Raw genomic sequence first — 22,435 nt, forward strand, 5'->3', positions numbered from 1 at the left:
CATCCTTCATTTGCCACACCTGCAGATTTGTCTCTTCGTTGCAGCTTAGAAAATTATTTGAGGTGACTCTTGTTTGCCATGTGTTATCAAGTTACCTTTCCTCCTGTGTAAAGAACCCTTCTCTTGCAGCAGTCTTCATTCAAATTGTTTGCAGTTGGGATGATTCATAGCTCTATTTCTTTGGATTACATGTTTTTGCACTTGAAGCTTTTTATCCAGACTACTGTGGATCTTAAACTTTATAGATTATTTTTAGATTTTTACTGTATAATTGTGTAAATAGAAAATTGCTGCTGAAAGCCACATTACCAAAGATGATCCAAGATTACCATATTACAAAACTGATTTTCCTTTGCAGGGTTGGACTTTAGGACTAACTTGGTGGTCGGGCTCCATAAATCTTAAGCAGTGGTGTAGATCTTACTTGTTGATGCTGCACAACTGCCACAGTTTGACAGGAGACGAACATATCATCTACTCCATTAGTGAGATGACTTGGCTTTTTTTAATTGAGTCCAAATCTGCCTTTCTTGTCCACCATGATGACTGCATCCTTCAGCAAGAAGTGAATTAAAAGAAGATTCTCTCATGACATGGCATTAAGAGGAAGAAAACTGAACTAGAGAAGGACATTTTTGGTTGGCAACAACACAAATGTAGCTAGACTCACCGGAGATTGAGGATTTCACTGTGGTTAAGCAGAATTCTCCTCAAACAGAAAATATTAGTCCGAGCATTCTCCTTTCTCAAAATGGCATGCATCTATATGGAGGGTCACTATTTGGTAGAATCATGGGCAAAAAGGATGAAAGGGAATTTCGTTGTATTCACCAAATAGCCAAAGAAGAAAAGAGAAAAGGATTAGTCATTGTGCATGTTGACCAAATTAAGCTATAGTTAGAAGGTTCACAAATTCGGACTGCAGATCTGACCAGATGGGTGGTATCTTGAGGAGGGAAAACCTAAATGGAGAAATTCTCCCAGGTGTAGGCTGGAGGGTCGAGGGAGTAATCTCTTCTACTTTCTGCATTCCTGCCTTAGATTTTTCAGTCTTTGTTACTTGGATTTCAGAATCTTCTTCGTTTTACAGCAGGCCCAGCACGATGGGACCGGTTTGACACTTTTGAGAGGCTGGGTGGCTTTTACTGAACTGCAACAAAAAATCACAATTGAACCATTCTTAGAGTGTGTGTCCATTCTGTATGTCACTCCTGTTTGAAAACGTGCCGAGGTCTCCGTCTCATTTTTGTGTTATGGAGAACACCACTTCAGGTCATTGCAGATGCTGTCTCCTGATCTGCACTTCCACTTACACTTCGTTGTTTTCTGGTGGATTAATCTAATAGTTTAATGGAACTAAAACACCCAGACTGCGTTAGGTTATCACACAAAGGTGCGGCAATAAAAACAGTGCCCATAATGACCTGGGAGGAGGAGGGCATCCTACATTTTTTACAGGACATGTAACAGTTATTGTGATGATGGGTCAGGACCTGCAAACATTGGATTTACTTTCTAGTTTACTCGTGTGCACGTGCATAGTGACCCCAATTACCACACAAACGCCCCTCCACTTAACCCCCCAGCCATGCTGGGAAAGCCCCCTATCCTGCTGAGATAGCCCCGAACCCTTCTCAGATACTTCCTGTCTAGCAGACAAAAAACGGACAATGTGCAGTTCAAATTAGACTCGGATTTTGGAGTGTTACTTTTGTTAAAACATTTAAGGTCAAACATATATTTCCAATAATTTAATGATGTAATGTTGTTTTACCTTTAGCATTGAAGACATCATTTACCCGGCAAAGAAAGACTCTGATTCAGGAGTTGGCAGTGACAATGGAGACAAACGTTTATCTGCAATTGAGGTAATTATAAGTACTAGTGCTCAGTTCGCTGTTTGATATCTTTGGTGCTCATTCGCAGTCAGAGGTGTAGGATCCATTTATCGCACCAATAAATCCAGGACCAAGGGTTTCGGAATTTATCGGGTGTAATATATAGCACCTGTGTGAGGTTTTGAGGAACAAAATGCAGATTCAATCCTTAAGGCTCCAAAATCTGCCTGTTACTGTAAATACTGTCCAATTTTCCTATGCGAAAGGATGAAGCATTTAATGTACCCAGCAATTAGCGGTGTGTTAAACCCCACCTAACTAGGGGTCGGAAAACCAAATTGGAATCGGGACCTAATTGTGCTAGAGTACTGTGAATTGTAAGATTGAACAACTGTCCTGCACCTTAAAGCCTCAGTAGTTTCAATCAGTTTGCTCTATTTTTTTTATTTCAAGTTTCAATAGTCCTGGTAATAAAGACATTTTGAATATATTGTATTCTTGTGACGTCACATTTGTTTTATATAGTGTGAAATTTATGCAGCTCTTAGACTACCACTTCCACTGCTTTTTGCTGCTGTTGTTCAGCCTAGTGATAGGTTTTCCCGTTGGACAGTGCTCGTTTGGGGAACATGGCACTTTGCCTCAACCCACACCTCTATGTTTGTTTCTAAGTGCTATCGGACATGGAGAGCAGATGTTATCTCTGTGTTTCCTTGCTTCTTTTATCTTTGTCCTCTGAAGGAGACTGTGTGTTCTCATTCTTGTTATCACTGCTTCCTGTTGCCCTGACCTTTTATGTGCAGGTTGTGAGTTATAGTTTCCATAGGGGTCCGATCTAGGGACTTTCCACCAAGCTATGCGAGTATGAAGAATCAGGGAAAGCATTTCCTTGCATTCAATCAGTTGGTGAACTGTGGGGTGGCTAGATTTCCGGCTGCAAGATGGCCGCCACATGGTGAGGGTCTGCAGGCTGGACGGACGATCCGGCATTAATCCAACAGACCCGGCGGAACATTGCAAGCTCTACAACAACAATGGTAATAAATAACTGTGATCTGGGAGGTGCAGGCTGCATGGTTTGAGCAGCAGACGAGAGAGAGCTTGGGGCTGCGGGTGCTGGCCAAGGAAGCAATATGGCAGCCCTGCGATAGATGGAACGAGCGTGGCTGAGCTCTCAGCCGTGCCTACCGAGAGTTGTGTGGTCGTGTCCTCGGCTTGTAGCTGCACAGCCTGCTACGACAGGAGGCGAGTGGTGCGATTTGCCTACCAGCATCACTTGCGGATGACCTATCGTTTGTAGCCCCGAAGTCGGCCTGACCTGGAACCGCACTGAACGGAGTGGTGGAAGAGCCTCAATGAGACCTGACACAACCTGCAGTATTGGGAAATATTTCGGGGGGGGAGGGGTTAAGTAGTGAGCGACATGGGCACGCTTAATGGACAAATGTGGGGTCCGGGCTTGATCCTCCTCCAGAGAAACAAATTAAAAAAAGATTGCCAAAAAGTGTATTTTAAAGCAATTTAATTTAGTGATAAAGCAAGACTTGTAAAGCAGTAGGAACGCATAGTTTTGAAATATTGAACACTTAAACTGCCCTATATCTTACTGCATTAATATGGTCAACAGTTCTGTAATGTGCAAATTGTACAACACGACAACTTCAGCCTTTTAAAGTGTGTGCTTGCCCAGTGTCTTGCACTGCATGCGGCATCAACTTTGGAAGAAAATGCTCTAGCCAGGTTTCGGGAAGGACTCACAACTGCTGATTGCAATCAGTCATATAGAAATATGTGAAGACAGGTCTTTAAGTGGGCTGAAAAAAGAGGGCTAAAATAAATTTCTGTGATTCCCATAGTGTGCTGCTTCCCGATCGGTATTTTGGTTTCTCTCTTAAATGTAATTGCATTCAGATATATAACACAATAACAGACCTACACCTAAAACAACGATTGGCTTTGTCAATGGTTGTTAGCTCTTTAACATAAATGAGTAAGAATAAGAATTTGATATAAATAATTAACCTTCAAAATATTTCAGTTCCGACTTTTCAATTGTATTGAGGCCTGTGGAAGGAGTTTTTACCTTTAGTTATGTGCACATCTTCAATCACCTCTCTTTCCTCTTCAGCCCCCTCTTTTCACTCTACCCTGAATGCACTTCCTCACATCTCCGTCACTTCACCACTTCCAAACATACACTGTACTCACTCACATTTTATAAATGTATTTCCTTTTGCTGTTGCCCTGTAAATATTTTACCATCTGTGGACCCCCTTCAAACACATTTTCACAGAATTGCAATTACATCTGGAATACATGACCATTGTTCTGTGTGCTTTGCAGAGAGGCCAACCCACTGACAGACACTTTGTTTTGGCTTCAGCATAGGAGCTCTCATTCAAAACCCCTCATAAATACCTGACACGGCTCAAATTATGTATGGAAAAAAATACAGAAGCACTACATGATTAAATAGCTAACGCTTGAGGAAGGCAAGATTAACTCAAACTTGTAAAATAAGGGAGGAACTAAATTGGTGACATGCATTGCCTTAACATTTTTTAACACATTGTTCATAAATCAATCCATATTTTTGCCATCAATGTTGTTAAGGGCTTGAAGAAAGGACCAGTTTTAATGCCACCCAGCAGATAATTGTCTACTGTAAGCACATATCTCTCGCTTTGGGATTGACTTGCATATTTGGATCAACTTCACAAGGGAACAAGAACCCTCACGGTTGCTAACTGATAAGGCCAGTCTGTAAATGACCAGTCCTTTCCGACCACAGGAGCAACTGCAGACCATTGATACATTAACTTCGATGTTTGAAGAAAAAGGGGAAACACATATGCTGCCCCTTTTCCTTGCAGCTGACACAAAATCGTAATGTTGAGATTGTGCGTTGCAATGAAATGCACCACTGGCGATGCTACTTTTGAACCCTGCGTTTTGTTGTTTCATTCCTTCAAAGCCTGGAGCTTTGTGCAAAGCAGGATTTCCGAGGGTGAAATACTAAAAACATAGCCAATACTTTGGGCCCTTTGTAAGCTATAGGCATGCACTCGAGAAGGGCCCGTACAGTGTAGAGAAAAAAAGCACAATGCTGTTTACCAGCCTAGCATGGGTAGCAGTCACCAACAATAGTCACTACAGAGCGTTGTTCTGTTTGATGACATCTGCTGGGGTTTTAGAATGTATGGAAACCTCATTCACTGGAAGGCCCCTTTAAACATAGGTCCCATCTTGCACATGGGTAAAAAATTATTTGGAATCAGACATTTTCTGCTGGTTTTGCACCGCTCGTTTGATTTGAATGAGTGATTCTCTAGACTAGACGCTTTCAGGCAGGGTACAGAAGAGGAGATTTGTAGCTCCGTGTCAAGCTGCAGACCTGTAATGTTTGCTAAACTCAGACTGGCCTGCTCAATCTTTTGGATACATTTTCTGGGGAATAAATGCTGCAGCTCCACTTCAAACGGGGCCAGCGGAGTGTATCCAGGGCCTGGGGTGTCATAGTGAGGGAGGTTAGGTTGGTGAGGGGTCTCAGAACAATATACATAACCATAGATTAGCATTCTAACACTTACCATTACAGAGAACAAGGCAGCAAAACACACATACTTCATAGTGCTTGCATCCACTCCTACTATGATGAATGGGAAAGGGTGGGATCTATGCCGGGGATTGACGGACGGCTGCTCTTATGCAGGGGTGGAGACTCCAATCCATGAAAGCATGATGCTGACTGCATTACTGGCCTATACTCGTGGGTACTGCCATAGACTACAACTGCATTGATTCATTATGAAGGGTTATAGAACAGTAAGGCCTGCGTCAGAAAGTTGATTTACTGCCTGGGTTCTGCATCCTGCTTCAGAGTGAGGCGAGGCAACCTGTGACAGGCAGCCCAAACTTAAATTCATTTCTGTGTTTAGAGATACAATCGTATCTCTAAATAAATCAATCTATTTTATAATTGTACAGGAATAGGGAGGAATTTCAGGCGGGTGCAGCCCCAGAGCTCTAATAAAGAATCCGCCCCCGCTGCCAGCATTGCTTTGGCGTGTGACTCATGCACTTCTTGGCAAAATGCACCAGTTCCAGGTTTTCCGCTGTGTGGCACCCAGGCAGCATGCCTGTGCCCCCTTCATTGATGTAGAACCTCACCTGAATTGGGCTGCCTTCACTCACCGCATCGACTTCTATCGTTCTTTTGAGCGGCAATGGCTCCATGCCCCCATAAGTGTAAATCCCTGCTTTGGTGGTAGATAAGGTGCGGTGTGAGTCGGTTGAATTGCATTGAATCCATAACATTTACGGAGGCGCCTGTATTAATCAAGACAGTGATGATGGTGCCTTCAATCTTGACTGTGCACATGGGGCCAGCCTCTTCCTGTTGCCTTCCCTCCCAGCGAACAATATCACAAAAACGTTGTCTTCCAGGTGGGTGCCTGGCCTTCAGCTGCTTGGTGCGTCTTCCTGCTTGTCGAGAGATAGCCGCCGCAGTCGTCGTCTTCTACTTAAAGCCCTTGTTTCCCACTTTGGTACATTTTGTCAAAATGGTTGGCTTTTCTGCACTTTGAGCAAGTGTGCCCTCTGGCTGGGCAGACATTTGGGGTTTTATGTTCTAGTCTGCATTTGTCTTGTGGCACCCACTGGGTGGGAAGGCGCTGGTCATCTTTGGATTGCATCAACACGTTCTTCCTTTATTTTTAAAATTTTCAGGCAGTCACTCGTGACTGCGCCTTTGTGTAGGGCTGCTTCCATGTCTTCGGCCCAGCTATTCGATATGTTGTGGGTCCGTGCTAAGGCCAGGATGTCCTCTGAAGAAATGCCCGGCTGACGCAGGATGAGGAATCCGTGCACCATTAACTTGCACCCCTGTATGATTTGGTAACAAATCTCTTCTGGTTGATTGATATTCACGCACGTGCTTGCCAGCTTTCGCTGGTGTGCGTAAAACATGTTGACTGGTTCTGCCCCTGTCTGCCGGGCCTAGTATAGGTTGAAACGATCATAATCCAGATTGAGCTTCGGGTCAGTGTCTGTTCAGGGCCGCTACTGCGGCATGGAAGTCTGCGACCCCTCCTGTGTTTTGGTAGAGTGTCGAATAGATCAGAAAGTTCTGCCCCACCAAAGTACCCCAATAGTGGTCTCTTGACGGCTCTGTCAATCTCTCAAGTGGGGTGAAAATAGTATTGTAGACTCCCAATCGAAGAGCGCCATCTTGGTGCCACTGGGATGGGTCAGCTAGGTCGCTGAATGGGCGAAGTGGTGTGCTCATATGATGCAGGCGGCTTGCGCACCTCATCTTGGCGCTGGTCAGTCATTTTTATTATGGTTTGGTTTTGGTCATTCTTGTGTGTATGCTGCTTCTTTCTGCCCTTGTTGGTTGGGTTCCGATCCTTGAAGCTCTCTTGCCTTCCCCTTTTTTTTTCTTCCTTCATATTTCCTTCACCACTGCGTCCAAGGAAACTGGTGCTCTGGCGGCACACTTGGTGCTGCAGTGTGTACCTTGTGTCCCTCTTCACACCTACTCCTTGGTGGCCCAGGGTGCAGTGCTCTAGTTGGGTACTAGGTGGTGCACCATCATGCACTGACAATTGCTTCACCTGCCGGCCAGGCCCAGGACGTGGCAGGTGCGAACATGGTTACTGATGGAGTGTGAGCAGCAGCTAGACTGAGGCAGAGGGACGAATGGAAGCTCACAGACAGGTAAGGGGGCTTCTTCCTCAGTGTCTGACTACCACCAGGGAACATCTCAGTCGTCCCTCTCCAGCTACAGCCAGTCAGCCCACTCTGTCGTGCACCGTTTGGTGCAATAGCCGGTTACTGCAGGGCAGCTGGGCTCACTGAACGCGAAAGGCAGTCACCGTCCTTGACACTAGTGTTGTGTCCACAGCACTACTGACAGCATATTGCACATCTAACCAAATTTCACACACTCGCAATATAGATATCGGCAGTGGCCTCGAGTAACCACTCACTCACTCATTTATTTATTTCCCCGGGCAGTGCCTGGCCCTCAGAGTGTGTGTGCCAACAAAGTATAGTAGAGGCCGGGTGGCACTTTACAGTGAGGTAGAAGCTCTGCTCTGCTCCCTCAGTATGATTTCACTGGACCGCTCAGTCGCTGCGCTGCGCCCAGCCTCATCTTCTGCTCTCACAGGACTGTGCCACTGGAATACTCTGTCTGAGGCCACTGTACGTCATTTGTAGCATCTAAATCTAAAGTGGTTGAGAGTGTCAAAGGAGCGGATTTTAGAATACTTGAACACTTTTTGATGAGTCCTTAACATGTAGCGAGCCAACTGTTCCGCAGCCCTGTGACTGAACATCTAAGACTTGCATGCTTTTCAGGACCACAACGCCCACAATACACTGGCCCTTGCCGAATGAGGGGCTCTTTACTACTTGCTGGTGCTATAAAAGAATGCTATTTTCCCTGTGGTGCAGGACACTGAGGAGGGCTTTTCAAGGACCGCATAGCCCAGCCTTTACTGGAGTTTGGGCTTTTTGCTGTTAACTGGTGCTATAAAAGAGTGCTAATTTCCCCACGGTGTGGTACGCACCTGGGCGCATGACTTGCGAAGTCCAGGGTAAGACTGGACCCGACTGCACCGCCTGCGGCCAGCTGAGGCTGGGCTTGGCCACATCTTTCTTCTACCTCTTTTGAATGTATTAACCATCATGGGTTAGCGCAAATATTTAGCCCTATGTAGTCAAGCCACATATAAAAGTTAATCTAGTATAGCTTATCTCAATTCAGGGTGGATGTCAAAAGTGAAGAAATGTCATTGGAGCAAGAGTTGAGACTTATTTTGAGCAATTTAGAGAGAACTACTGGCCCTTCAACATTGGCGGGTGCTTGAATTGTGAATGACCAAATCCCTGCTCTAGTGCAGACATCAAATGCCATCAATGAGCCTAAGGATGGTGTTACATCATTGGCTGTAGTGGCAGATGTTCATCCGGTATCCATTAAAGCTTTTGTTGACTCAGGGCTGCCTGCCGTTAAAGGAAAAAAGAAATTTGCCTGTAAGAAAGATTCAAGGGATGCAAATGTTGGATATCACAGTGGAAGGAGAAGATGGAGAGAGGCAATCTTGGACCTGATGAGTTAACTGGGGTGAGAAAGGACCCCAAAAGTGATATTCTCAAACTTATGGAGTAGATCTTGGACTGTTTTTACTCTAAGATGGAGCTGTTAGTAAAGACCTCTTTTGAGGCTTATAATAATAGGTTGATCACAATTGAATACTCCATTTTGGATATGCAGTCCTCAGCCAAAACAACTTTCTTTATGGGGCCGTTGCAGGCGCTTAATATTCCAGGTATAATTATAATGGTGGGCAAACCAGTATATTTAGTCCCCGGTTCATGTCACTTAAATGGTACATGAGAAGCAGGGACTTGAGGGCCTGGTTCAGCAAGAAGTGAATTTAGTACCATGTGCTAAGCGCCTAACTGTCAGGGCTCCTCCATTGGCCTTTTCCTGGAGGCAAACATCATCCTAATCCGAGCAGGGGGGTTTGCCCTGGTGGGAAGGATGATCAGCATGCACCTCTTACACAGGCCGTGCCAGTGCAAAGTAGTCTCAATGTGCCACCTGATACAATTCCATATATTGCTATGTTGTTGAACATCACTCCTTTAAAAAAGGGAGTTAAGGAATCTTTTCAGCAGCTGATGTCTAAAGTAGTACATTGTTGAGGGTAGAGGGGGTGCCTTCCAATTCAAAATCACGTTTGCCAAGTTTGTTGGATCGGCTCAGCCCTAAAGTACTAAAGGGGATTGCTTAGGGATTCATTTTGATCAGCCTGAATTGGCAGGAAGGCTTTTGTACCAGCCATCCCATTTGCAGAATGTAACAAATAGAATACAGGTTCATCCACTTGCTTTTTTATCCTCCAACTATGTATCAAAGGCATCGAAATAGTCCTGTTGCACCCCTCCTATCAACCCACCAGCGGAGTGGGAAACTTTAATATTTCCACCTCTAATAGATTTGAGGCTGTGGATGGCCGTACGACTACCGAGTGACTCTATATCACTATGGGTAGATGTGCTGGTCCCGCAGAAGGATATATTTCAAGTATTCATAGCACCACTTCTGGTTCCATAGCTGGTATACTTCAGATTTCTAGAGGCCTGTCTTCGTGTGCTCTGGATGCTGTAATCCCATCCGCACATTCCCATCTCAGCAAGTTAAAAATAGAACCACAGCTGTAGGAAATGAGAGCAAGTTCCTTACCTGTGGCAGCGCGGGCACCATTTGTGACATTACTGGGCTGAGCTGTAAACCTCCAATTCCAGCAGCACACTGGCAGGAAACACCTGTGAAAAGCTGTGAATCAAAGCTGCAAAAGATTAGACGGTCGGTTTATCCCTGTGGGTTCCCTGGAGACATTATTGTATCAGTCACACTGCTTGTCTGACCTCAGTGGGGCAGATGTTTATGAATTAAGTTCAGTAGTGAGTGATACACATTTTAATGCTGCAGACACAAGTTTATCTCATTAAGGTTTACTGACTTGGAGACAATCAAAGCTGTTTTTAAAGGCATAGGCGGCGATACAAGAAATCTAGTATATATTCAAGTAGGTATCCACACTCTTTATGAGGAGAATTATTGCTTTGATTTACTTATATCGAGCAGTGCTCACCCTTAGGGATATCCTGGTGTACTGGAAACGGGACTCTACACTAGATTCTGGGAAGAGAAGCGAAAAATCAGCAAAACAGATATGCTTAGAGAATTCCTGAGGCGAACAATCATGAAGCTAACAATCAACAGAACAGATGTGTCTTAGTCTGTTTCCTGGAGCAAAGCGGAATTTAAACAACAAGGAGGTGAGGTGGAAGAAAGCCCCTCAGTTTGGAGCCAAGAAAGACAAGAGAACGGCCCCTTGTCTGGGACGGTTTCAAGAGAATAGGCGGCGACACAATTTAATTTTAATTTTAATTTAATTTCTTATATCGCGCTGGATTCAATCCCGTAAGGGTATCTCCGCGCTTTGCCAGCCATAGGATCAGCAGGTTATGTGAGACAAGATATTAAAGGGACCGAAAAGCTTCTTGGAAAAGGAGGGTTTTTAGTGCCTTTCTAAAAGACAGGTGGTTGGTAGTCATTCTAACATCAGTAGGGAGTTTATTCCATAAGGCAGGACCAACCGAGGAGAATGCACGGTCTCCTTGTCTGGATTTTTTTGTTTCAGGTGGTTTTAAGAGGGCTTGATTGCTTGAACGGAGTGACTGGCCAGGTTGGTACAACTCAAGAGATTGTGATAGGTATTTAGGGCTAACCCCATATAAGCACTTGTGGACCGTACAGCATATCTTAAAATTGATACGCTGCCGCATCGGGAGCCAATGCAGCTCTTCCAACAAGGGCTTAGAGGGAGTCCTGGCCGGTACACTCATGACCAATCTCGCCGCTGTGTTCTGGACTACCTGCAAACGACCCACTGCATCTGCATTCGCTAGAGTCAGCAGGCCGTTGCAGTAGTCCAGGCGGCTAGTAACCAGGGCCTGTACAAGTGTCTTCCTATAGGTGGCAGGAAGATACGGGAAGACACGTCTGAGAAGGCCGATGGTGTGGAAACACAGCCCTGCGATGTAGTTGGTGTGTTCCTTTAAGGTCAGTTTTTGGTCCAACTTCACCCCTAGATTTTTAACATGAGGTTTTGAGGAGGGTACTGGGCCCAGATCTAATGGCCACCAGTCTGGGGACCAGAGGAGACTCGCCTTTCCAAAGAGCATAACCTCTGTTTTTCCCACGTTACATTGGAGGCAATTTACAGCCATCCAATGTGACACTGCCCTCATACCCTCAGCAAAATTCTCCTTGACTTTAGGGCCAAGGGAGCTGAAAGGGTAGAGGAGCTGGGTGTCATCAGCATAGGAAATTGGAGTGAACCCATACTTCCGCACAATCTCAGCAAGGGGGGCCACATATACATTAAACAATGTAGGGCTAAGGCATGAGCCTTGTGGCACCCCCTTCGTGAGCGCCCTCGAGGTGGAACGATAGGGGCCCAAGCTGATAGATTGTGACCTCCCGGAAAGAAAGCTCTCCAACCATGATAGTGCTAAGCCTCCAATTCCTACTCCCTGCAAACGGCTGAGAAGGATGTTATGGGACACGGTATCAAAGGCCGCGGACAGGTCCAACAGCACTAGAATCATGGAGCCTCCTCTATCCTGTGACATTTTGATCTTATCAGTCACAGAGAGAAGGGCTTATTCAGTGCTGTGGTTGGGCCTAAACCCAGATTGAGATTGGTCCAGGCCCCCTGTCGCCTCGATAAAGCTGGAAATGATGGTATTAACGTGTTTCTCTGCCAGTTTGCTAATGAGAGGGAGGAGAGAGATAGGGCGGAGGATGGAGAGCTCTGACCAGGGCAAGGTGGAGTTTTTGCGTATAGGGTTCACTACCGCTTCTTTCCAGGATTGTGGGAGTTGTCCCTCGGCAAAGGAGAGGTTCAACAATTTTTGAATTGAGGGGCTTAATATCTCATTCAAGGGGGAAACCAATTTAGCGGGAATCAAATCAGTAGGGGAGCCGGTCTTCATTTTGTTGATAAGTGCAGTCAGATCTTTGATAGTTATTTCAGGGATTGCATGAAGGGTTTTCCCAGGAGTCACCATAGGGGAGATTTCAAAGACCTCAACATCCAAGGGACCTGAGACTGAGATGATTTTCTTGTATATCCCTTCTATTTTATCCTCGAAAAACTGAGATATTTCATTACAGAGATCTTGAGTGAAGATATCTAGACTCTCACATATCACAGGGTTGGTGAAGGCCTGTATGATTTTAAATAGCTCTCTAGTAGAATTGCCCGCCTCTGCAATTTGAGAGGTAAGGCTTATTTTCCTCGCTTTTTTGATGTTTTTATAATAGGCGGTCATAGCCACCAGATATCGGTCTTTATCTTCCCCATTACGTGTCCGTCTCCAAAGTTTCTCCAACTTCCTACACCCCTGCTTTTCTACTTTGAGGGCCTCAGTGTACCATGTTTCCCTTTTGGCTATGGTAGGTTTTTTGACAATTTTCTGAGGAGCCAGAGTGTCAATGGCTGTCATCAGTGTGGAGTTAAACTTGGAGAGAGCAGTGTTGATGTTATCTGAGTTTAAGAGTGCTGTCTCTTTCCAGATTTGTGTAAACCTGGCAGGAGTGACTTTATGCCATGGTCTACGCTTAATGGACTGCGTAGCAGAGTAATTTGTTGGTTTGGGTAGGTGAAGCAGGGAAAAATCTAACATTTTATGATCGGACCAATAGATGTGTTTAGGGGGATGACAGTAAACATTAGGATGGGTAGTGAAAATCAAATCCAGGGTGTGACCACCTGAATGAGTAGGTCCACTATTTCGAAGATGTAGGCCTAATAGAGCAAGATCTGTCAAAAAAGCTTTCGTATCGGGATGATCAGCAATATCAGTGTGAAAATTAAAATCTCCAAGTAAAATAAAATTTTCATTTGCTTTCATGTAGGGGGCTAAAAGTTCGGTTAGAGCGAGGGAAAACCCAGCATTGGGTCCGGGCGGGCGATAGACTAATGCCCCTTTCCAGTGTACCTTAGGGCTGATTTTTAAATGAAAGATCACTACTTCCATGGTGGGTAGCATTACTTGTTCTAAAACCCTAATATTCAGCGTATCTTTATATATTATGGCGATCCCGCCTCCTACTTTCTCAGGGCGGTCTTGACGAAGGATTTTATACCCCATAGGTATCCCTAAGGTGATAGTGGGGATAGTATGGGGTTTAAGCCAAGTTTCAGTTAAGAAACAGATCTCAGGCTGAATGCTATGTATAGAATCCCAAAGTTGCATATAATGCTTTGGGAGGGATCTTACATTTAACAAAAAGCTTTTCCAGCCTCCCTGGGTATCTATATTGTCACTGAGGTATCCAACAGTGATGTTGGAGTGAGTGGCTTGGAATCCGCATATAATGCAGGAGAAGGGACCATCAGGACATATTGGCGTTCTATTAGTGCATCTATATTTGCCCTGGGGTTGTAGGGCAAGAAGGGTATGAGGTAAATACCTGATGCTAGGAACAGTCATGGGCCCGTTCATGATGCGTAGGGGCAGAGTGGCTGGCCCCTGGCCCCGTCCTGTCGCGGACGGGCGCAGACGGGCCACTCTTTGGCTAGTCTTCGGCGTTGTCTTTGGCTCTCCTGCGCGCGATCGCTGCGCGCTCAGGAGGGGGCGAGGGCTAAATAGCCCCGTCAGCCCTGGCCGCTAGAGCGCTAACCGCTCAGCGAGACCGGAAGTGGTGTCCTCCCTCCCCGTAGCACAATCACGGGGAAGCGAGCGCTTAGAAAGCTAATGCCACAGGTGATATCGGCGTGTATGTGCGAGTGTGTGCACTTTTAAATTTCTAATGTCACAGATGTCAAATTTAAAACAATTTCCACAATTTCCTACGTTTAAAATTCGCATTTGTCGCAACACGCACAAGGCTGATTATGCAGACTGATAATCCCAGGCGAGCCAGCGGGTCCGGGAAACACTGCCACTGTCCCCCTACCTACAAGAAACTTTGATAACAGAAGAATATCACACCATACTACACAAGATGGTGGGTATATCGAGAAGCAGTTTTATGAACTTGATTGGTCTGCGCTGTAAATGGCTCAGCGGAGTAGGAGCAGCTGACACATGATCACAACTTCCTAGCCATGCTACCTTATGGATTGCTAACTTTTGGACTCCTGGTAGCTTCTTAAAAGCATTACCCGGAAGAACTAGGTATAGATTATCCCAAGAGTGTGTGGCTACCAGTCTAGGATGCAAGTCCTGAGGCAGAAAGCGAGAGATTTACCTAGAACGTTCAAGGGCATAGAAAGAGGGTGAGACCACAGAATGTATCTGTGCCTTAAAGGCGAGCACCTAATCCAGGTGGACTCTTAAGACTCAACTATGAGTTGCAAGAGGAAGCATCTTAACTGTGCACAGCCACCGTGAGTCGTGCCTTCTCTGCTTCTGTCTGTCCACTAGTACAAGCTCGGTCTTACCGATGTTTAACCCCTTGCATGCTGGAGACGAACCCCAGCCGTCACGCTCCGCGGTGCTCGTGTGCGGATGACGGCTGGGGTTCGTCACGGCCCCGCCCTGTTCGTTTGTTTACCGCACAGCGGCGGAAATGGGCCAGCATCGAAGGGGTTAATAGGAAGAAACTAGAGCTCTTCCACTCCTTAATACATACCTGCCAACTTGAAGAACAATCTCAGTGTGAGGAGGGGGCCTCATGGCGAGAAGTTCCTAGGAGGCACTTTTGGACCCCATCCTGCCCCCACGCTTCGCCTACCAAAAAATAAAAAACTTGCTGAAGCTGGTGCCGAAGTCCTGGGGTGTTTGCACACCCCTTAATGGACATCAGCACTTACCAGCGTCTCGAAAACGAGCTGCAAAAGCACTGTTTGTAGTGGTTTTCAGCTATTTTTCCCTGCCACAGTGTGATATCGGCTCCTCACTGGGTGGCCGTGTGATGGGAGCTGATATAGTGTGTCACACTGTGGCACAGTGTAAGTTGGTGGGCATGTGAATACACAGCAGTCAATTGGTCGGAGACGACCCGGAGTCGGGGAGTGTGTATGTGTTTGGGGGGCCACATGCACAATAAGTTGGGTATCGTCTGCATTATAGAACAGCATTCAAACAACCTGATATAAATCATCCTTATTGATAAGTGACTCTTTATACGGGCCTTGGCGCTTTAGATTGTTACTGCTGTAAGTGTAGGAGGACTGTTTGGCCTCTGTTTGGACAACTGCCTCTGGGAGGTTGTAGCAGGGGTGAATAAAGATGACAACGAGTTTCTTTGTGAGCGTTTCTTCTGTTTCCACCCAGACCTTCTTTGGTGGCATCAGGTTGACATAAAGAACTTGCTTAGTACCTGAAACAAAAAGAGGGTTTGGAGCAATTCTGGTCATATGCTGTACCATGAGCAATAGTCGGTCTGGTGGTAAAAATGTATGGACAAACACCTTTGTTTTACTACCTATGCAGAAGTAGCAATGGTTAAAGCTCTGTATGTTGTTGGACCGATGTGGCTGTTAGTAAAGGAGATGGCCTCCTTGGAACTGAGCACGGTTGGAGAGTTTGATCCTCTGATGTGGCATGTTTGATTGGGACTTTGTTGCTCAGTGTTGAGGCCTATATTGAAAAAAGTGCTGCCAACTACAAATGGATGGGAAGCGTTACAGACTGGTTTTGTGCAGCAGCTGAGATCCAGAAGGTGATAGAAAGGCAGCACAACAGCCAGAACACAGTAACAACCCTCTAAGCAGCTCTCCGAGGTAGACAATCGTTTGGAAGTCTTTACGGCCTCTTGGAGAATTAATTGGATTTTACTACATCGGGTGAGAGGGTTAATGGGTGCACTTTGTGTCCTCCTTGGTGAGCAGAAGGAAATTAGCCGTTCAGTTTCTGTAGATTTGGACTGGGTGTTGACTGGCCTTTCAGTGCAGCATGGACAGCAGCATATGCTGAATGGGAGAAACAGACAGACTCCGGGATTCCACATCTGAAGCTGGCCTCCTGCTACAGTCCGATGGAGGCCCAGTTCTCCCTAGGCATGCTTTAGGCTCATACATCTGCAGCAAGAGTTTCAATACTAAGCCTAAAGTAGTGCAGCTCAGGGGTACACCTTCCCTTCTTGTTTGTTGTACAGGACGAGAGACACCTGTGGAAATCAGACTCTTTGTCTACTTGCCTTCCCTGTCCCCACCCAGTGATGGCAGCCAGTCCCCAGTATATTTGTGTACTGTGTTCTGGTTCAAATCATCAAACATCTTTATGCTTAGGTCTGCGGATTCTACTAAGGACTAAGTAGTGGTCCCCAGATTGTAATAATGTTTCATTGTGTGCCCCCAGATTTTGATTAGGTGGGGGGTCCACAGAAGCCACTGGCATAGATGACTTCAAGTAAACAATTCTTGTGAGGGGTGACAAATAGAGAACATTGTCTTTTTACTGTCTCCAAATGAAGTCAATTAAATTCCAGGTTTTTATGTTTTTTTAAATTTCTGATTCTTTTATAAATTGTTTCATAAATCTTTGATTGCCAAGACATATGTCATGGTTCCCTAGGGCAGTGTAAGATGTTGTTTCTGTTGCTGACAGTGATCTCAAGCGCCAGGATGCCCTTGGGGTGACAGTAAAGCGCTATACAAATACACAATAAAAAAAAATAAAAAAAATAATGGTTCATTCCGTCACTTCTCCAGGGCTATGTTTTTAAATCTCAACACGACTTGTGTTCATATTGCGAATGGGATAAACATCCTGTCTTGAAATCCAGACATGACAACTTTGAGATACTTACCCCACTTACAATAAGAGACAATTCTGTTCTGATTTAAAGAAGATCAGTCTGAGGAAGTGACTGAATGAATTGTGAAACGTTCTGGCCAGCAAAGATTTATGAAAGGAAATGTATGAGTATCAGAAGGACTAAATAAAAAGATCATAAAAAGTTGGAATTTTCTTGACTTCATTTGGAGACAGTAAACAAAATGCGTACTCTGTTTTTGTTGCCACTTACAACAAGCATTTACAATGCAATGGTTTCGCCTTTGGAAAAGTTAGAGCTATTGGCATTGTAAATGATAAAATTTGTATTTATGTGTTGGTTTTGAAAACAGATAAATAAATGGCATTGTCATTTACATTGCCATTAGCTTAATCTCTCCTTACAAGATGCATGTGCACTGTGGGGTTTCCAGGGCTGAGGCCCGCGAGCCCAGACACTCATTAAAACCCACAAGGCGTTTTCATGCAAATCAGGAGGCCTCGGCCACAGAACAGAGCTATCATTTCAGGGCCCGTTTTAGGAGGCCGGCGTCACCCCACCCCGCTGACTATCTTAGGCTTGCAAAAAATAAAAGCGAAATCATAGATTTGAGACCCCCCCTTCTGCTTCAGGAACAAAACCTTAGTCTTTTCCACTGAAAGGGGGAGGTTTTGTGTGTTGCAACCGGAAGAGCCATGTGTCAAGCAGGGCCCTTCAAGGAGGCACAGGCCCGTGTGGCAGTGAGAGAGGGAGAAAGAGAGGAATAAAGTAGGAGGCAAAGAAAAGCACGAGAGGGGAGGCAGGAGAGAGAAGAGAACAGACTGACTGCAGGCAAACAAAGAGGGAAAAGAAGGAGTGGGAGAGAAAAAGGCAATAAAGAGAAGGCAAGGACGAAGTAAAATAACCAAAGAGGGTGAGAGAGGAAAAGCGGGCAGATCGCGATTGTAGAGACAGAGGGCAGAGAAGTGCGAGTCTCTATCTTGCTGTCTGCTCAGGTCATCTACATATAATTGGTAATATTAGTCATACGTCCCAATAATCTCCCCAACATAAGGTAAGTTAAGGCAGCGTAATACGCTGTTACCGTGATTCTATGTAGTAGCGTCCTGAAAACACACCACCTCTGGTCCACGCAAGATCCCCTCTGGATCTGTACCACTGCCAATGGGAAAGGATTCACCAAACGGGAGACAGCTCCGGTCCGTGAATCAAGGAGGTAAAAACACCAGGCTGTGTCCAGCTGGACGACGGAGCAAAGCCCGGCCACCGGGCGGAGCACAAGGGCGGGGGAAGAGTGGCTGGCTGTGCCCGGCCGGACGGCGGAGCAAAACCCGGCCGCCGGGCGGAGCACAAGGGCGGGGGAAGAGTGGCTGGCTGTGCCCGGACGGACGGCGGAGCAAAATCCGGCCGCCGGGCGGAGCACAAGGGCGGGGGAAGAGTACAGGAAAGGCTAATAACCTCGGAAACACAGATTCTGAAAAAAGAACGTAAATAAACGAACATAGACCTATGCTGTCCCTGAGATGGAATTAAGAGTACAGCACTAATGCAATCTCCAAACAAATGAACAGCCAGGGAAGTAACCGCCGACAATAGCAGTCACACGGAGCACGGACAGCGGGAGAGGTATACAGAAAAGTCAGAGAAATCATGGAGAAAACAGCACTGTTATAGATTGGGTAATGGCAGCTCGTTTAAAAGAAGGTGACTCCTGGTCTAAAAGGATGAAGAAATTCAAAGACACAAAAGGCACCAACATTTGAGCTGAGACTAGAAGAGGAAGTAGGTCCTTGCAAAGAACAGGGCTAGGTGACACATCTTTGTTGCTTATTACTGCAGTATCCCAATGATTATTAAGTACCAACAGCAAGAATCGATAATCCAGTGGAACAATAAACACAGAAGACAGGTCAGGACTAATTATTCATTACTGAAAAATATATTAAATGAGTGCGGTCTCAAATATATTGGAAAAATGTAAAGAAAATACGAGCTCTGCAGAACGCAAGTATGATTTACATGCTCTAGAAAAAACATCAATATTAAGAACCACACTCGAGAAGTAAAAGGTGCACATGCTCGCTCAGGCAAGACAGTATGACTGAGTGTTGGACAGCACCAGCTACCATCCAGTCCCTGCACCCTTCACATTGGTAAAGCATTAATACATGAACTAATATCCGAGGCCTCCAGTTACTACTATTTTGATTGGTTCAGTTAATGGTGCTTGCTTGGCATACTAGAACAGCACAGACGTTTGCGTTTTTCCATGTTCAACGGGACACTGTCTAGTGTTTTGTGCACTGCTAAGTACCACACCAAAGTTGGTTCAGTTCCCTGGATAGGTGAGATTTTCCTGACCTAGGAGGAATGCCAATCTTAGAGATTCTACTGCCACAGCATACGATGTACGTGAATGGCCTTTGCTTGCTATGAGGTGTTTAACCTGTCAAAAGGCACTGCCACAAGTCATTCATCATGTCGCTAATTGTGTACCAAAACGTTAAGTCAAAAGTATTAAACAAATTACCTGTTCCGCCTTGCAGAAACATTTGTGTGTGCTGATGCCCTCAAAAATAAACCGAGGACCTTTTCACTCAATTGCCTTTGGTTGTTGCCTGACGTGTATATTTTAATTGCCTTATTGATGACTGTGGCTGTGCCCGGCCGGACGGCGGAGCAAAACCCAGCCGCCGGGCGGAGCACAAGGGCGGGGGGAGAGTGGCTGGCTGTGCCCGGCCGGACGGCGGAGCAAAACCCGGCTGCCGGGCGGAGCACAAGGGTGGGGGAAGAGTACAGGAAAGGCTAATAACCTCGGAAACACAGATTCCAAACAAAGAACGTAAATAAACGAACATAGACCTATGCTGTCCCTGAGATGGAATTAAGAGTACAGCACTAATGCAATCTCCAAACAAACGAACAGCCAGGGAAGTAACCGCCGACAATAGCAGTCACACGGAGCACGGACAGCGGGAGGGGGGCGGGAACAGGCACACGAACAGCGGGAGGGGGGGGCAGGAACGGGCACACGGACAGCGGGAGGGGGGGCGGGAACGGAGAGCGGGACATCGTGCCACCCACCCCTGAAAACGACACTTTAAAAATGGCGAAAACAAAGCTTGAAAAAAAATAAAAATAAACAACCGCCCACCGCCGCATGACGATCGCAAAGGGGCGGGATGAGTAAAAATCGCGGGAACGCCCACGAATCTGCTCGCAGAATGACGAGCAGATCTCTCTTCCAATGGCTAGCCTCCATTTATGGAGCTAGCCAATGGAAAGAGAGGGCGGGACAACACACACATACTGTAAACATTAGATTTCGCCTGCACCGAAAAGCTGCGCGGTGCCCAGCTTTCGACGAGGCGAAACCTAAAAATTTGTAGACTATGGTAAACTGATGAGGCAAGTTCGTACACACTGAGGGTACTCAGTGACTGTCTCTGAGTCGTTGCCTAAAAAAAGCATAGACTGACTTCTAGGCCCCTTTTTTTGCACATACAGAGAAAATGTGGGGATCTGGAGGGTGCAATGATCTGCACACACCTTAGGTACCCTGGCCCACAGGCATACTCCATGTGGAAGCTGTTTGGTTTCCTACAGATTTGAAACCATTGTAAACATGGAACAATCTGTGTTGTGCTTCAATTTATTATCCCACTCTACTTTGCCAGGTAAGTATACACATAAATTAGTGTTATATTCTTTTTGTAACACAACTTACAGAACATTCTTAGAGATTCTAGGTGTAAATGTATCAACTTTGGCACCGCATTACATCCCAAGGCCCCTTCTCTTAACTTAAGGCGCTATGACAGGGATTCTCACCTTGAACCCAAGTTCATTGGTATGTTAGAAGGGCTCAGCTCTTTTATTTGGTGTCCTCTCCCACACATTAACATTATCAAGGCTGGTAGTTTGTGGAATTTCTCCAGTGTGGTGATAGACACTACATCTCAAAAGATAATCCTTCATCGGGGTTGCTAGTCATGGCTGTGAAATGGAATTGAAGAACCTACTATAACTGACATAGCTGTTTCTCATCAGATAGTGACTCACCTCCAGCCAAGTAGCAACCCTAGTCAGCTCCTGCACTGCAGCACTCACAGAACTGCCTCTGCCTGTATCATGAGGCCTCGCACTGATGGCACTGTCTTTGACCACAGGAGCTGGTGGTGCCCCAACACTGATTGCATTGTCGCTGCCCACAGGAGAACACTGCACTATGTCTCCCAACCTCATCACCCTACTCATACCCAGATCTACTGACCTTACTCCCACGCAGTCCTGTACACTCTTTGGCATCCATGCCCTAACTCCATGCAGTCAGCCACTCACTGGCCCTACATGCACACTTAGGCTTTCCTGTTTTCAGTTTCTATTTGTAGTAAATCATGGGAGTTTTTTCAGTGTTTCCCAATATTGTCAAAAATTGTACAAATCTGCGGTTATCAGTGTAACTCTTTTTAGCTCCATACAAATAACATAAGGATGGTGTTTTCAAGTGCTTACAAATAATTTGGCTTTTAGTTCCTTCCTTCCCTCCCCCATTCACCCCTATTAGTAATTTCTCCTTCCTTCTGTCATGCCTCCCAATGTATTCATCAGTACCTTTCCTTTGAATTTGCTCTTCCAACTACATTTGCATCACTACCCTTACTTCACTTACAGATTTCCTTTTTTTTTTTATTGAGAATTTGAGCGGTATCGAAAAGCAAATACAAATGGTTATAGAATAATTAATGTAGAACAATTCATGAAGAACAACAAATCTGATCATAAATACAATTCGATATTTTTACAGAGGGCGAAAAGGAGGACCATAGGAGACATAAATATATAAATATGAATCATAAAAAAATATAGCCATCACTACATATAAACACATAACCACCTAAAATTTTACTGACGATCTATATATTATGTCTAAGCAGATCTATAAATATCAAATCCCCCGCAATCCAACCTGGCTGATTAAAATACTCTACCCTCCCTCCATACCTTCAGCGGGCCCAGATTTTACAGCCAAAACCCCGCAATTTCCTACCTTTGTGCAAATAGAGCATAGATTCAATATTATGGATAGCAAGGAGCCTGGCCAGCCACATTGAGAAGGTCGGGGCATTTGGGTCCTTCCAGGCAGCTGACAGCAGGATCCGTAGGACGGCCACAGCCAGGAAGATAAATGCCTCAGTTTCTCTGCTACTAAGACCCAGCTTGCTGTCGGTCCCGAGAATCATCACTGTTGGGGATAGACTGATCTTAGAGCCTAGCAACCCCT

General features: G+C 45.6%; 1 protein-coding gene across 4 annotated transcripts in view; it reads left to right on the plus strand.

Moving 5' to 3' along the window:
• The window catches only part of LRCH1 (leucine rich repeats and calponin homology domain containing 1), a 758,040-nt gene that overhangs the window by 447,342 nt on the left and 288,263 nt on the right, over window positions 1-22,435 (plus strand). For all 4 annotated transcript variants that reach the window (XM_078657325.1, XM_078657324.1, XM_078657326.1 and 1 more), the window contains exon 7: window positions 1,781-1,868. In XM_078657325.1, coding sequence (XP_078513451.1) covers window positions 1,781-1,868 — 88 coding nt within the window. The remainder of the gene's footprint in view (window positions 1-1,780; window positions 1,869-22,435) is intronic.

This window comes from Lissotriton helveticus, chromosome 8 (assembly GCF_964261635.1).
Source record: "Lissotriton helveticus chromosome 8, aLisHel1.1, whole genome shotgun sequence".
Lineage (NCBI taxonomy): Eukaryota > Metazoa > Chordata > Amphibia > Caudata > Salamandridae > Lissotriton > Lissotriton helveticus.